This window comes from Oreochromis niloticus, linkage group LG11 (assembly GCF_001858045.2).
Source record: "Oreochromis niloticus isolate F11D_XX linkage group LG11, O_niloticus_UMD_NMBU, whole genome shotgun sequence".
In the NCBI taxonomy this organism is placed as follows: domain Eukaryota; kingdom Metazoa; phylum Chordata; class Actinopteri; order Cichliformes; family Cichlidae; genus Oreochromis; species Oreochromis niloticus.
This window is the reverse complement of record NC_031976.2, coordinates 34146623-34163759: the sequence shown is the minus strand read 5'-3', so window position 1 is coordinate 34163759 and position 17137 is coordinate 34146623. Positions and strand designations below refer to the sequence as shown.

Sequence of the window (17137 nt, the reverse complement as noted above, 5' to 3'; positions counted from 1 at the left end):
GAGTAAGCCTCCCTTTAGTTTTATAGTTTTTCTTACATGATCACTCTGTGGTTGTGGTACAACTGTCGGGGCACGGCAGCTCTCATTATTACACTCCTTACTCTTGGTTGCTTGTAATATTGGGTATTGGTTTTCTGCAGTTATTGCATTGTCGCTGTGGGTGAAAGAGTTAGCTAAATGACTGAAACGTCACTGTAGATTAGTGACTGTGGTGTTGCATTTTTGCTCAGCAAGTAAGGATCTACAGGAACAGTTTGTCAGTATTTAGGAATGTGGTTCACAACAGTTCACTCCAAATTTTGCAGTTTTTTTTTCCTCTGAACTTTGGTGCTTTTAATATATTTACATTGTTTCGTGTGACACAGGAATTAAAAACAATGTGACAACTAGATTATATATTATGCCTCCAACTGTCTTTTCTGCTCCATCTGTGTGAGATCCAGGTCTGCATGACAACTGTGACTCACAGGCAGCCACAGGAGACAGCATTTTGCGGCACCATCATGCAGGGATGAGCTGAAGTGTTTGAGGGATTTAGAGTGTAACTGCTTTAAAACAAACAGGAAATAATAAATGATCTGAGCATGATAGTTTTTTTAACACAATTTCTTCAGTTTCTCAGATTGATTTGGACAGTGGTTAGCATTGTTGCCTCACAGGAAGAAGGTCCTGTGTTTGAATCCACCATCTGGAATCTACCAAGTTCTGTGTTACTCACAGTAAAATGTAAACATGGTTATTTTGTTGGCTGCAATCTACTTTTGTGTATTGCAGGAGTTCTATGCAACAAATTGTCAATAAAACCTTCACTGTTAGCCTAAGGAGCTTGGAAAGAAAAGCGTCTGGACTTCTTTGAGTTGCTTGAAGACGTTTCACCTCTCATCCGAGAAGCTTCTTCAGTTCTAAGGGTCAATGGTGGAGAGTCCCAGATTTAAACCCAGTGGGAGAATCCCCCCAAAGAGGGACAAAGAACCCCCTGAGGGAAGCTCCCACTGGGTTTAAATCTGGGACTCTCCACCATTGACCCTTAGAACTGAAGAAGCTTCTCGGATGAGAGGTGAAACGTCTTCAAGCAACTCAAAGAAGTCCAGACGCTTTTCTTTCCAAGCTCCTTAGACTACGATGACCTGGATGACTGAGAACCTTCACAGACACTTCACTGTTAGCGATAAAAAATGGTAATACTGTAGTTTAAAGTCCACACTTTCAACACAAGGTAAAATGGAGACAAAGCTCAGATCATATTAAATTGGTTTCTTGATGATGGGTTCACTGTACTCAATTGACCTCCACAGTCACCAGATCTCAATGCAGTAGGACCTTTGAGGTGTGACTGAACAGTAGATTTGCATCCTGGAGGTGCAGCCAACAGATATGCAACAGCCGTGCGTTGCTATCATGTGAATTTGGACCAAAATATCAGAGGAATCCAACCAGCACTTTATTGAATCTATGCCACAAAGAAATAAGGCAGGTCTGAAGGCAAAAGGGGGTCCAACCCAGTACTTGCAAGATGTGCACAGCTCTATTAAATTCTTGGGAAAGGCAGAGACTTCTACAACCTGGATAACTCATATCCAAATAATCAAGATAAATAGTACTGCAGGAGGTAAACTACATAATTTGATTTTGGATGTACTCTTCCTTTAAGCTGTGAGGAATTTGATTTTTCTGAATTTGATGCAGCTCAGGTAGATCAGAGAGTCATCTTTATCCCGAGTGTCATGCACATACATTTATATCAAGCCACTTTAGTAGAGGCGCAAATGTAAAGATAGCAAGTCACCGAGGCTCAACAAACAAGCCAAAAAACAGGCGAAAGGTTCAAGTGCTGTCTGTCAACCCATACAGACTCACACACATCCATGCCCTGCAGCCAGTGGACAGTTTTTGGTAAACAGGCCTGAATTCTTAGCTGGGCTTCAGAGCCAGACACAGCAGCCACTGGGGCTTCAACCTGTCTGCATGTCACTGCTGCCAGAAAGAGGAAAAAAAACATTCTCTTCATAGATTCTGTCTTTTTGATTGTCATGTTTTTATTTTAACTGACTTCACAGTTTGTGGTCCTGAATAAACTGATCACATTTCATGACCCTTGGGGCCATCAAATCCAGTCAAAACTCAGTGTTCTTCTATTTACAGGAAAAGCGATATTAAGAAGAAATCTGACCGGTCCAAAAGTAACCATCACCCCGTGCTGTCATTCACTGCCCCTTCATGTCCTTCAGCCACCATTGGACCAGCTCCCTGGCGTCCTGCCTCAACTGAAATGTGGGCCCACCCCCACAGTTCCCAGAAAAAAAACGGTGGGGCTCAGGCACGAGGCTGGAGGGCAGATGTAGGGGGCAGTGGTGACTTTGGGCCATGCAGCCAGTTTTGGCTTGAGCGCTGAAAAATCCCATGTGACAGCTTGCAGAGCCGCAAACAGATGTTGTGATGCTGTGGTGTCAATATAGCAACACTGGAAGGTTGTACAATTGATATGAGCCTCCACAGTGTGTTTTCAGATTACAGTGATGAAAATCTTTTTACTATTATGCATTCCAAAAAAAGAAGTAATTTCTGAACTATAACACAATAGCAGTAAACATAACCATTATGTAGACCCTGATGTGTGCCACCAACCAGCCAAGCTACCATTTTTGCAGAAGATGAAGCAAAACCTGATTCCCACTAAGTGTTTTTCTGCATAATGACACCAATTAAGGTACATTAGTAATCTTAACAGGCTTTCTTAAGTGACTATAATGGCTTCATCGTTTTGTGCAAACAAAGGTCTTATTCCCACAAGTGTAGCTAAGATGTCTAAGGCCCATGAAAGATGATTGCCTCGGGGCCAGACCCCAGTCTTTGTTTGGTAAAATACTTTGAAAAAGAGCCCTTTCTTTCCAGTTGTCACAACCTTTTGGCTCTCAGTTTAATGGTGAGGCTGATTCTTGTCCAAAAAAACGCCTCCCAAAACTTTTTTTCAGTATTTTTTTTTACTTCAGAAAACTTCAAAGTAGTAAACTTTAGTAAACTACTAAAGTATTTTTACTTTTTTACATCCTTTTTCAAATATCTCTATTTGCAATTTTAACAGAAACACTTTACTGACAGTATGCCATCTTTTCGGGACGTTGTTGCACATGAAGAAAACTATATGTTGTTTTTTTTCATAAACCTCACAATGACTAACTTGCCTGTAGAGGAAGTAGCTTAGCTAAGACTGAGTAGGAATTAATAGTTTAACTCTCTCCTATGTAAACATATTCTTAGTCCAGTCAGTTACACATTTAAATGTTTCTCTTACCCATCATTTAATCGGACCAGTATGGCCCTGTAGAGCTGGTACTGTGGGCTGTTAGACTCTGGACCACAGGGGTGGATGAATGGATGAACAGCAGCCAGAATGAAACCCTGCTGGTAAAGCTCCTGCAGCTGACCTGGCAGCTCTCGCACTGATGAGAGGCGCAGAGTGGAAGTCCCACCTGAGAATAGAAGTGGGGAAGAAATGTGTTAGAGAAACATGTTTGCATGTGGAACAGGTTTAATGTGAGAGCTTACAGCTTAGTGATAGCTGCGGAAAAGTTCTCATGAAGGTTAAGTGTCATTTGTTTGTCAAACAAAGCAACCAGGACTATTTGGATTTGTGTTCATTCAAGTTTTCTGTGTTTTCCTGTCAGCCACCAATGTTCATAATTCAGCTATTCTTCTGTTTACTCTGAACAAATTACAGACTCTCCAAAGCAATCACTGCTGATGCAAGAGTGGGTTTTTCTCCTGGAAAAAAACGACAAAGATGAACTAAATTTCCTCTAGTATGAAGTAAATTAAATTTACTTATTTGTTCATGAATCATGTTAGTGCACACTTCCACACAGGAATTTACACAAAATGTAATTTGAAGCCATCTAAATTACACAAAAACAGATTTGCCTCATCAACTGATCGTAACACAAAGTATATGTACATTTTTGAGGCAATAATTAGTTTTAAGCCATTAACAGAAAGACTTTTAGCTTGCAATAGCAACGTTTTGACACTGACTGTCACGGTGACAGATGCTTTCTTTTTCCCCCATTTAGTCTCTTGGCCTTTCTCAAACTTTCCATATTTGGCTCTTCTCTACCTTTCTACTCAATGTCCTCAGACTTTCCTCCATTATGAATCACCTGCTCTTGCTCTTCCTTTCGTCACACTCACCCATCGCTGACTCACTGTTGCACACCTGTTTATTTTTCTGGATCCCAGCACACAAATATATAAGTATGGCAGCATGTTTTAACCTCACCCATTCTGCCTGTGCCTTCATTTGGGTCCATTTTCTTCACTCCAACATCAACTATGACATGCACACTTGTAACACTTATTCTAGCCTTCATGCAGCTCAATGTGTAGTGCACAAAGAAATATGTACAGTCACAAGGGATTTTACCCCTTAAAGCCTAGACTATCATATTTAATACACAGGGCTGCACATAAGTGGTCCGCAGGTGCGCATTCGCTGTCAAAATAAAAGACGCGCACCAGATAAGTAGTTGCAACGCGCGTTTGCGTACATAAGATGTTCTGGAGAAGGACAGACATTTGTTTAGAACTCTTAAAGATGTCAAAGAAGCAAGCTCCTTTAAGCAATTACTTTGGTGTTCCTCCACCTCCAAAGAAACGTCAGAAGGAGTCCGAACCTCCTGCAACCACTTTCTTGGAAAAGTGGTTGCAGGAGGTGAGCTGGCTTCAAACAAATGATGAACACACAGAGACGTGGTGCAGAATATGCCGTGAAAATCCCACCCTAGAGGACAAAAACAGTGCCTTTTATATGTACGCAAACGCGCGTTGCAACTTCTATTCTGGTGCGCGTCTTTTATTTTGACAGCGAATGCGCACCTGCGGACCACTTATGTGCACCCCTGTTAATACATACAGTTTTTTGAGGTTTTGGGACTTCTACTTGATCTACTTTTTTCTCTTGAAAAATCTAAATAAATTTCACAATACACTTTTGAACAATTAAAAAATCTGTAACAAATTGAAAGTCAAACATAGTAATTAAAATGTAATTAATTTCTTAAAGAAATTTGTCAGATGCTTCAATAAACTTTCAATTTTTGAAAAAGATTTGCATTTTTATGGCCATTATTTTACAGTTGAGGCTTTAAGGGGTTAAAAAATATACTAATGGAAGTACTGAGAAATATTTCTCACTGCAGTTCTTGGAGTTTGAATCATTTCTGTCACACAACCTAATGACAGAAATTACCATTCTTTGTCACGGCTGTTAGCGCCTTTTGATTCACCCTTTTTTCTCTCACTTGAGCTCTTCGTCACTGTAGAAAAGTTTTTAGTCCAGCTAGACCTGCCTACAATTACAAATCTATTGACAATTATACTGATTCTTGTCCAGAAAGCATAACAGATATTGAGTTCAGATACTGATTTAAGAGTCATTTCCATCTTCTTGGCAGTTAGCTTTTTGCTCCAGCTCCTCAATCTGTGGGTTGAGCAAAATCCAGTCAAAGCTGATTGCTATGGCTCTGTATCACAGCAGCCCTCTATGTTCTGACACTCTGAGTTGCTCTCAGCTCAACTTAACTGTCCAAGAAGAGAGGATGGAGCCCCAACATTAATGAGCAGCAATCACTGAGCTTCTAAAAAAAGAAAGTTAAGGGCAGTGCTGCTGCTAAAAGCTCCTTCTCAGCATTATTTTCTTTCAGCAAGGACCCCAGACATACACTCGAGGGACAAAAACCTGCAGCAGACAGCAGCTGTCAATGGTTTCACTCAGGGAGCAACCAGCTGTAATACAACAAGCCACACACAGCTTCTGTCAGACAACATCGCCAATTTGGATGTATGGTAATGAGTGTGGGAAGAGAGAGTGGTTTAGGTTCAGGAATGAAAGTAATTGCATTAGAAAATAGAGCTTAATATCCGGATGAAGAAGAGGAATGATGGAGAAAGAGCCACAGTAGCGGTGACAACATAACAAGAAAGCCATAAAGACGTAAAGATGGGGCCTGGGCCTGGATGGATGATGGCTCGGATCACAGCAGTACGCTGTATGTGGCAACATTTACTGCAGGCTAAACAGCTGAGGTGAGTGGGAGAGAGCCAAGATAAAGAGCTGGGTGCAGAACGAGAGACCGCGGAGGGAAGAGACGAGAAAAGGGAGGATGAGGAGGTCTGGTTGTCTTTACAAGCTGTCACAAGACATGGGAAATGTCACTTTGGCTAATTAGAGTCAATGAAACTACACAGAACGAAAGGTTCAGATCCATGGGAAAAGTCAGTCTGCTAAAGTTCAATGGGAGGTCAGAGTGAGGGCGAGTGTGGGTTCACCTGACTGACGATGCCAGCAGTGTTGGCTTTTTGTGTTTGGTCTCAGGTAGAGTCAGCAATGCTAACAAGCTTTTCAAATGATCCCAGTACAGTCCATGAAAAGAATGAATCATCTTTAGAGAGGTAATCAACATGCTTTTCTGCTTAACTTATCAAGTAAAGTTTGATTGCACAGTGTAGTGGCTATGAAATAATGGCATAATCAGCATTTAGACTGGCTCCCTGCAAGCCTTGCTTTCATTATGCAGTTCTGTCTGCCACCGTGTGCAAAATCTCTCAGGAAAATTAAGGCTTGACTGCACAACCAAAACAGGAAAAGGATAGCGCTTTTGTTTTCCCCGGTAGCTATAGGTAAGTTGCCCATGTAGCTGAAGTGGCAGATGGTAGAGTAACTGTGGAAACTTTAACAACAAGAAAAGTTATCAGAGGAGGCAAAGAAGGTGTAGAGAAGAGTGATAAATCAGGACAAAAGCAACCTGGAGTTAGCATTATTACTACTAAATCAGCAAATGATTAAACTTGCCTTTTGCAACCCTTTCTTTTTAATTTTATTATTATTATTTTGTCATTTTAAAGTTATGTGGTCTTTGCAACAGGAACGCTGGGGATGGGACTGGCTGTCACTTTCACTGAAAACATCAGAAAACCCAAAACTATACAATGCACTCAACATTCTAGTTTGTTTGTTTTTGTAATCATGCAGCTCTGAGCTTTTTAAGACATCAGTAGACAAACGTGCACGTGAGAACATGCCCATCACAGTTGAGTCTGACATAGCCAGTCTTTAATCTGCCAGCTCCCTACTTGCAGTGAGTGACCGTCACATCCTGCCTCCAGCACGCTCTAAACTACACGGAGAACATCCTCTGAGTGAACAACTTCCTGCTCCGTGCTGCATGAAAGACACGACAACAATTGAAAATATCCTGACCTGATTAGTTGTTCATGTGTAGAAATGGCTCTGATGTTCCTGAACATCAAAGGAGCAAAGGCTAAAAAAATCTACAAACACTAATAGTCTATTCAATACTCCAGCCTCTCTTTGTGTATTGAATTCCTTCTGCTCAAGATGTGGGGATTTTTTTTTCTTTTTTATTCACACAGTTCAACACAAGGACACGAGGAGCCAGATTAGGGTCAGTCAGTCACCGCACATTTAAACTCGTGACACTCACACTGTCATACACAGTGTTGTTATTGTGTGAATGCTTGTGAGGCAGTGAATTATGACATAGCTCCTGTATGTATGTGAATAAAAAAATATATTTTGTTATCACAATAACAAAAGCAGTTAGAGCTGGTGCTGCTGGATGACATCAACCCTTCAAATGTTTAATGTGATTTCTGTATTTTTTTGTACTTTTGGATATTAAAAAACAAAAAACATTTTCAATACCAACACAATGCAATGCCTGCTTATTCAGCATTTATTTCACCAAACCAAAACACTTTATAACACCAGCACTGTGGTACATATATGCAATATTTCAGGAGTGCTTTTTATGAGCTAATAGTATGAAAGCATTATGCAATCTTATTTGTGTAGCTATAATCTAATTATATGCTCAAATGTATTCTGGGATCATTGTATTTTTTTTATAATTTTATATTGTAATCCCAATTACATGCGATCCATTACTGCCCTCTCTTTGCACTTTGCAGACAAAGTCATGTGACACTGCATGCTATAACAACAATGACGTGTTGTGCTTTAAGCTGGCTACGCTATATCATCAGGTTTGCAACAGAAGCACAAGGGATTTGTGGAACTACCGTGCTCGTGCCAATCAGCTCCTGTGATGTAGATATAGAGCTGATTCAGTCCAAACCGCTACTCTTCCTTCTGGGTACAAATCCAGAGATTCATTGTGGAACGGCTAAAGTAGAAGACGAAGAAGATGATGAAGAAAAAGACGAGGAAGGGGAGAAAAAAAATCACATGCTGTTCCTCCAGGGAAAAAGAATGCTTCGGCTAAAAATACTCCTCCAAATTTCTCAATCACGCTCTGTCCTACTGTGCCACAATGCAGGAGCTTTAGAAGTTAAAAGGCGTGGAGGAATTAACACAAAGAAATAGGCCGCCATTGCAAATGGGTGAAACGTATTTTCCCCTCCTCCTCTCTCGCTGCTTTCCTCCACTGCTGACTGCCTTCAGAAATGGAATTAATCCTTCTGTGATCTGTGATTTTGCTTTTTTATTCCTTCCCTTTTCATTTTGGTGCAACATGAACACCCTGTCCTTTCCCCGGAGGGATGCTACTGCGTGTGCACGTGGTTCATGAGGTGCTAGATATGTGGAAAATGAAACCAACTTTGCTTGCTCTCTGATCCCCTTATTTGAGAAGAGTAAATAAGGAATGGTTTCAATTAGGCAGTGTGAACACTGCCGCTGGCAACTTCTTAAGTTGGCTTTAATCACTGTGTGAGCTGCTAATAATCTCAACCAGAGGCCTTTAAATACAGAGACTCTACATTTATTTATCAGACCAAATTTTATTTATCATGCTGTCCCCAAAGCAATATGATGCCCAGTGCTGAGTTTCTCTGAATCGCTTGCTGTTGTAAGGATGTTTACTCTGCCCTAAAATCATGTTAGCCAAGGAGAATCGCTTTGTTTGCGTAGATGAGAGTAAATTAGCCGCCTTATAACTGCTCTATGCAAGTGTCGGTGTTGTTTTTGTACTGCAAATATTCCGGCCTTTTTGAAGGAGTCTGTGGTCGATCAGACAATGAATCTGGTAAACCTTACATGGCACACTGGCAGCCAATTACTTCACTCCATCTTTTTGTTTACCCTGGAAGAAAATTCTTGCACATATCAACAGAGAAGAGCCCTAAACTCACAGGAACAAATCACTTTGTGACAAATAATGAGAAAAAAAAAGAGCTTCTGGCTGACAACCAACAAATTGGTTTTCTGGAAAATTGTGTAAGCACAAAGCCGTCAGATAGAGACTGCCATTAAATACAGAGGAGGAGACAAAGGAAAGGCATGAATGTATGTATGGATGTATGGATGGGGAATGATGGCTGTGTCCTCTGGATAACAGGAAGATGCATAATCATTTACTCACCATTTGCTGTGCGTGACAGATCATGGTTAAGAATAACTTAGTGCTGCATGAGTATGACTACTTATTAATATCAGAGTTTTACAGTGATCCTCTGAGCATTACAGGCAGATGAGGGAAAAACTGGAGCCGTTTAAAATTAAAAACTGTGGAAAAGGCCCATAAAATTCATCGAGCCATGGTGTATTTCTTACTTATTAAACATTCTGACTGAAGTTAAAAGTTCACGATGTTGGACGTTTTCCAACATATCCATGAGGCAGCCTCCAGGGCTGGTACATCAAGTCCATACACAAGTGTCACAAACTGCAGTTCCTGCAGTGGCCACTTGGGGGTGGCTCCAAAAGTAACTCAATCCCCATCGACTCCCATGTTAAAATGTTGCACTTTACAGTAGAAATAAACATGTTTGAAGCAAAAATTTTTAATCCAAAAAGGTGAAGTGTTGAAATGTTTTATTTTTATTTCTATTTTTTATTCATTTATCTATTTATTCCACTGGACTGGTGCTTTGTTTTTGGAGCATTTTGATTTAATCATCTGGCAAATATTATGACCTAATATGAGGTGTGTGCTTCAACTTTGTTGTATTAAATTCTGGTATTTTATTTATATTGTGATTACTGCTTACTAGCGTTAATTTAGCACTCTATCCTCTCATCTAAATATCGTCACTTTGAGCTATATTTGAGGCTTCAATATGTACAGTCCAGAAAACCAGTGGGTAATGTCATGGAGCGTAGGTCCATATTTTATATCGTCGATGATGATTTTAATAACTGCTAGATTATAGCATAAACCTTTACAAAAGCTACTTAATGAAGCTTATAGAATTTATTTTCTGCTTCTATGGCTAAAGTTGAAAATGAGCTAAATTATGTAAAAATGTTGAACTTCTAAACGTTAAACTGTTCACACTCCCAGTTCCCCACATCATGATGAGGACCCTTAAGTGTGAGATTAATGCACAGGGTCGTCCCTTTAGTTAAATTTTGCCTTGTCGCCTGATATACTTCATGAGGTCCCTAAATGTCTGTGATAGACAGGATGAGACTGCAGGCAAATGTGTGCTGCTGGTGTAGTTACTGTCCAGGGACACTTCACTGCTGAAGGAACATTTCAGAGAGGTTTGCAGCAGTGGGAGAAGTCTGAACTGCACAGTTTTCTTAACATTATGAATAGGTATATTTTCATCACAAACAATATATTTTGCTGAACCTAATCAAAGAGTTTTGTAGCCTAAAGCCAAGAAAAGAGTGAGAGAAGAAGATATGTCAAAAGCCTAAGTGAACTGAACATGTAAAAATAGCTCTCCCAGACAGAACTCAAACATCTGCCTTCTGGTCGGGCGGCATGTCATTATATTGGCACCACTTCGCTGACCTCTTAAAACTTATTGCTTATTGCTTGTCATTTATTCTCATGGTGCACTATAGATATCAAAAAATTATTCTATAGGCATTCAAATTAAATCGAGAAAGAGGTCCTGAGCGAGCAATAGCATGTAATGAGTAAGGCGTAGGAATGGACTGAAGCCTCAGAATGACAAAGTCACAGATGAAAAAGAATATCACTTATAAAGAAAATGCAATTAACACAAGTAATAAGGAAGAAACATTTGGAACTAACTGTGATATACTGCGTGTGTGTGTGTGTGTGTGTGTGTGTGTGTGTGTGTGTGTGTGTGTGTGTGTGAGTTCAGCAGAGTTCATAGTGAAGATGTAAACAGTTTGAATATGCGTAAACGAGAGAGTTCAGCTGAGGAACAGAGTAAATAATAAACACCCGTTCCACTTACAGTGTTCCTGTGATGCTGACCTTCCACACATGGCCACACATATTTAACTGACTCATCACTTGGAACTGGCAGAAGCCCCCATTTCACATGTTCCATGTCTGGAAAAGACCCAGATATGGCTTAAAAGACTTATATTTACACCAACAAATCTGATCGCATCTGTCTGTGTTTTCCTGTCCTGCAAATCCACAGACCCATAAAAGAGTTCAGCCCATGTGTTAGAGATGTGACTGAAGCTGTTTGCCAGTCACACAAAAAATGACAGCCTGGATGACGAACAGGAAAGGGCTCAGAAGGAGATCTAAGCAACACGAACCGTGATGTTCAGAGTTTGCCAAGATCATCACAACATGCAACACCCCACGGACGGGGATGCAGGAATGCTGGAGCCGCTCTCGGTCGCATCTTTTAAAAGTTAATTCATATGCAAATTTCAATTTGATTATTTAAATGCCATTATCACAGTGTCAATAACCTGGAAGTAGCAACCTCTGCATCCCACTTACTGAGATGCATTCAATTACCTTTTAAGTATGCATCATAGACCTCCTTAGCATCTACTTAAGGTAGTTCGGGCGATTGGATGGTAATGCCTTCCAATTTTTCTCAGCAACATTCATTGTGCATTCAGACTAAATATTTGCTTGTATCAGTGCAAGAGGCTACGACAAGAAAAGATTAATGTGTCCTTTCCCTGAATATGACCCAGTTGACCTACTGGGACTGGTGTTTTTACAGCATTTTTCTAGTCTTGCTCACCCTTCAAAATGCTGGCATCAGTGGCAGTTTGGGTTTCAATATCATTACCCCTTTGACATGCTGACTGAAAGAGCTGGTGGAATCAAAACACCAACCTTCTGGTTTAGCAGATGACCTGCTCTACATCATCAACCACAATTGTTTATGTACTGGTGTTATCACCCAGGGATTGGATCAAATACAGTGGTGCCTTAAAAGTGAACTTTCTAACATGTATTTAACATTGTAAAACCATCATATTTTCCTAATCAGCTACTTTTAGTGTCTAACCTTAACCAAACAGAGAGTGAAAAAATTGCCATCCAATAAACATTAAAAATAGTTCAACATATGAGTCAAACCCCAGTGTTTGTGCCATAACTACCTCACCTACCACCTCAGGCAGACCTTTTACTATTGCAGTGGAAACACTCCTATGTAATTTTAGAAAAGCCCATGATAAGCACAAATAGCCAATATAATGATGTGGTTGGACGGCTTGTTGGAAAATGCAATCCAGGATTAGAGACAGAGGCATGAGTCTGAAAGCATGTGGCATACCAAGACAGGCTTTTACAACTCTGGACACACAGACAGATTTATTTATTTATTTATCCATTTTTACCTTTTTTTGACTCCAACAACAAAACACAGTATTCACATTACAAACCACCTAAAGGCAACCTCACACATATTTGATTGTCCCAGAAAGCAATTTTTCCATCTGTGTAAGATGTTCAAAGTCATGCCATTACATAGCAGACTTTATGTAGTGAATATGCATCTTCCTAAACACATATCTAAACATTTACAGCTTTCAATTGGATTAGTAACCTGACATCAGTACATCCAAAAAGAAATTCTACTTTCTACTCATTGTGATTACAGCCCAATATGATCGTAGACTGTGTGTAAAATGTATTTGCAGTTCTACATCCCCCATTTGTTTTTGGACTACATGTTTTGAAATGTTATCGTTAGCATCGCGTCCAATATGTGCAATTATTTTTGGATCCATAAATGACCATTTTTAGACGAGACAACAGAGTGCTAACATTTCAGCTGATGCTAATTTGAATAGTTAGCAGGTTGCTTAAACGGCATAGGTGAAACATACAGATCCATACATTTGGTAATTAGTGCTAAGTAGTCCCAGAGAGTTGAATCTGTTCATTTTGATGTAGCATTTGCAGGAGCGTGCATGTTTTGAGCATGCATCAAGATATAGTGCTAACTAGCACATTATGGAATTAAATATAGGACTTTCACTGACCAAACACTAGAGCACATTTTGCACTTTTTGAGCAGTCTGGACCTCACAGGAAGCCATCAAGTCATTATGTACTGTCAAATAATTCAATCAATAATCCACCAAAAGGTACCAACAGCACAAACATAGTACAAATGGCCCACTTAGCAGAGATCAGGTTTAGCAAGCAGCTATCAGCTACAGCAGCCTGTCAGCGTTTCCGTCAGTTAAAGCAGCCACATTCCAAATTCTAGGCCTTAACAATATCCAAACGGATGAATTTTAGGGAAAAAAACAAATCAGAAGAAAATGATTCATCACCATATAGCTCTCATGAAGGAAAAATTAGCTATGGGGACTAAACTCAGATTTGGTACCAACATGTAAACATGCTATTTTAAAAGGTGAAGTCATTTCAACCAGTTACGGGAATTGACTCACGACGTTGCCAACTGAAGTTTTTGGCAGTTTTGCAAAAAACAAATTAAACAGGTAGCTTCAGTTCAATAGTATCTTTGAGAAATATGATTGTCTCTAAAACTCTTTGAACACTTGTTAGCTTCTTGCTTACCATCTTGTAAACCTTGCATTTCACTCTTGCTACTATCCTCCTTAAACAAGTTGCCACCGACATTCATCTCCACCTACTCCACCCTGCATATACTCTGCTTTCCACCTCTCTTGTGCACCGTCTGTTGTTTCGGATGGTTGACCGCATATTTAAACTCTGTTGCATTCTGTTCTTGGTTTATCCAGGATACATGTAGGTAAGACTTTGTTTGCTTGTGCAAAATTAGAAACACTTTCCTCTACCTCCAAGATTTTGTCAGTATGCTCTTGAGCAGGGCACTAAATCCGAACTGAACAAATGTTTCTTCTGTATTGAGTCCCGAGCAAAGCACAACACATGTATCCTTATTCTACTTTCCATGGATAAATGTGACTTTCTGCGAATAATAAAAGTAACAAAATAAAAAAAAATAAATCTGTCAACTTTGAATTGAATCCCTGCCTCTGACACTGGCTCACTTCCCCTTATAAACCCATCTGCCATGTAAGCACCTCTGAGCTGCAGCCTGCCGCATTTCCATCACTCACCACATTTAAAAATAAATGAGTAAATATGAAATTAATAAGCTGAAAGATTGGAGTGCCGAGGCTGTGCGCTCACACACGTCACGCACCGCCTCTGGGAGAAATGGTTCAACCACATTTGCATGGGGGAGAAAATAACCCAGCATATATTATCCACCCACTGCAACTGATTTTTGATCCTGCTGCTCCTATCTGCCACATCTCTCATTTGGTGATATTGACTCATATCATCATGATTAGAGAATTGTTTGTTTCTGCTAATACTAACAGCTCAATTAGTGGCTGATGTGTTCATACTGGTGGATAGAATTGCAGAGGACAGAGTGTTTTTATTTTGTTTCCAATGAAAAGAAGTCATTGAAAATGCTGCTGTGTCACTGGGGACGGGGGGAATATATTCCTAGTATGACATCAGCGTGGCTTAGCACCCATTAACACAGACAGGGAAGAAGTAGACTTCTCAGCTTTGTTTCATGCAATGTACCTGTAATGATTAAATTCATACCAACAACGAAGTTGGCTATTTGGGTTTTTCAGCCCGGAAATTTAAGAAGTTTTTTAGCTTCATTTTTATTGCAGCTGTAATTAAAATATTGGAATCTACTTTCTCAGCCCTAAAGACAAAGACAGATAAAATTTGTCCAAAATGGCGTCAATAATAAGGCGTCTCAGTGTGTTACTGGTCACCCAGCTTTACACCCCTGTCCTACATTCTTCTTCGGTCATGGATCACACTCCTTCAATGCTTCAGTTACTCCTGTCTACTGTAAAGTTGAATTTGCACTAGCACAAATTCATGAAAGACTCTTGTTACATCATGGAGGCACATTCGTAGAAAGAGCAAGGCCTAATTAGAGGCGTAAACTCTCAGCTGGATTAGATGGATAATAAAACATGAATAATATTAAAATTTTGTTTGCTTGTTTTTTCCAAAGTAAAGTCCTTTGTTATGTTGTCCTCTTTGGGACACCTGGAGTACTGCAGTAATGTTGTCTCACAGCAACAAGGTCCTGGGCTTGAATCCAGCATCTGGCCAGGACCTTTCTGTGTGTAGTTTGCATGTTCTCCCCGTGTGTGTGTGTGTGGGTTTTCTCTGGGTACTCTGGCTTCCTCCCGGAGTCCAGTGACATGCATTTAGTGGGTTAGGTTAGTTGGTGAGTCTAAATTGCCCATAGGTGTGGATATGAATGTGAATGATTGTCTGTTGATCTGTTAGCCCTGCCTCTCACCCTATGGAAGCTGGGATAGCCCCACCCCAAAACGTATATATATATAAATATATACCGGATATTGCAAGTTTAAAACTTGCTTTTTAAAGCATAACTAATAGTTTTTCAATGAAGAAAACAATCTCACATATGACTGACATTTAACAAATTGTTAAATTGTTAAACACAGCTGCAAAATAAAAATCTCCAGAAATCCTTGTTTTTGGCTACCCAGCTATAACTCAAGAGGTGACTGTGTGGCTCTTTTTATCTATCATTTATTTGACACAAGTTGCAATATTGTCTCCTTCCATCATGTCACCTTTAGCCCCTGTGCATATATGGCTGTGCGTACATTCGACAGCACAGTAGGGAGACACTTTGTTTTTAGGAGCGTTATTTAGTTATTTTCTGTTCCAAAGAAACCACCATGTAGTGCTGCAACATGTGTTTCCCAAGCAGAATTATAAGCTCTTACAAGTCTGTGCTCTCTCATAAAGTCTTAATAAAAGCTAAGCAACATGAATATACTGTAATTGGCCTTTTGGAACTGAAGGCACCACCCTGCTATTCTCTCTGTGAAGTAGTCATATCGTTATTCAGTGTCCAATTAAAATGGCCTTAGTCTCCTCAGGAGCGCTCCAATCCTGTGAGGACCACCTGCAGCACCCTCTCTCAGCCTCAGCAGTCCGCCTTGAGTCATTAGCCTTCATACGAGCTCAAAATGGAAATGCCAGCAACTCCTCTGACCGCCGCCTCTTTTATTTTTCCCTGCTACGCTTTCTCTCATCCCTCTCCCACAGGAGGGGGAAGTTTTCTCTGCTTGCGTCCTCTGTACATTTAGCCCATTTTTCTGCCTCTGCTCTCGCCAGGGAATCTACCCCACTACCATCTACTCTCCTTCGCTCTCTCTATCTCGCTTTTACCACCACTGCTCTCTGCTGCTTCCCCTCCTACAAAAAACCCCACCATCCATTCCCTACTGCGTTAAGAAGAGCAAAATCTTTGAAGGGTCTCTTCTGCTCTTAACCTCTTTCTCTGCCTCTACAATTGAGAGTCTATATTCTGTATTTTTCTCTCATTTCTTGTCCTTAATGTCGAGATAGTGGTTCAAGGCAGGAGAAGGTATCAGCAGTGTGATAGTGAAATGAAAAAAACAGCGAGCGATAAGACCTCAACTTGGCCAGCATGGCCAAAACCAATATTTGCTGTTCATTGTAAGTCACAAGTTGTGCACAGTCCAAAAAGCCAATGGAATTAAACCATTTTCAAGGATATATAAAATACGAAATCACAGTGCAGACAGGCCTGTGTGGCATAATTATCAAACTTAAATCTCTAGTGCAGAACTTGTATGGCCCCTTATAAGACTCAAACGAGGAAAAGCTCCAATAACAATAATCCCTGTTTGTCCTCGTACTCGATCAATTTCTTTTGTTCAGACGGTAATTATCTACTGAATGCTAAAATCCTTTTATTTATCCTCCTCTTTTTCTTTTCAGCCTTTACTTCATTGCTTGCAGTGTGTCTGTTACTGTGGTTGAGCCCCTTTTGAGTGTTAATAAACCAGTAATTGGTACGCCCATCCCAGCAGGTTGACCAGCTTCCCCATTTTATGTGAGACTGTACAGAAGTTTGAATATTTGTAGCCTGTTAA

At 40.2% G+C, this 17137-nt stretch overlaps 1 protein-coding gene across 1 annotated transcript in view; it reads right to left on the bottom strand.

Moving 5' to 3' along the window:
• The window catches only part of rftn1b (raftlin, lipid raft linker 1b), a 121079-nt gene that overhangs the window by 62755 nt on the left and 41187 nt on the right, over positions 1–17137 (bottom strand). The window contains exon 3 of the mRNA XM_025911542.1: positions 3293–3470. Within this exon, the coding sequence (XP_025767327.1) occupies positions 3293–3470 (178 nt within the window). The remainder of the gene's footprint in view (positions 1–3292; positions 3471–17137) is intronic.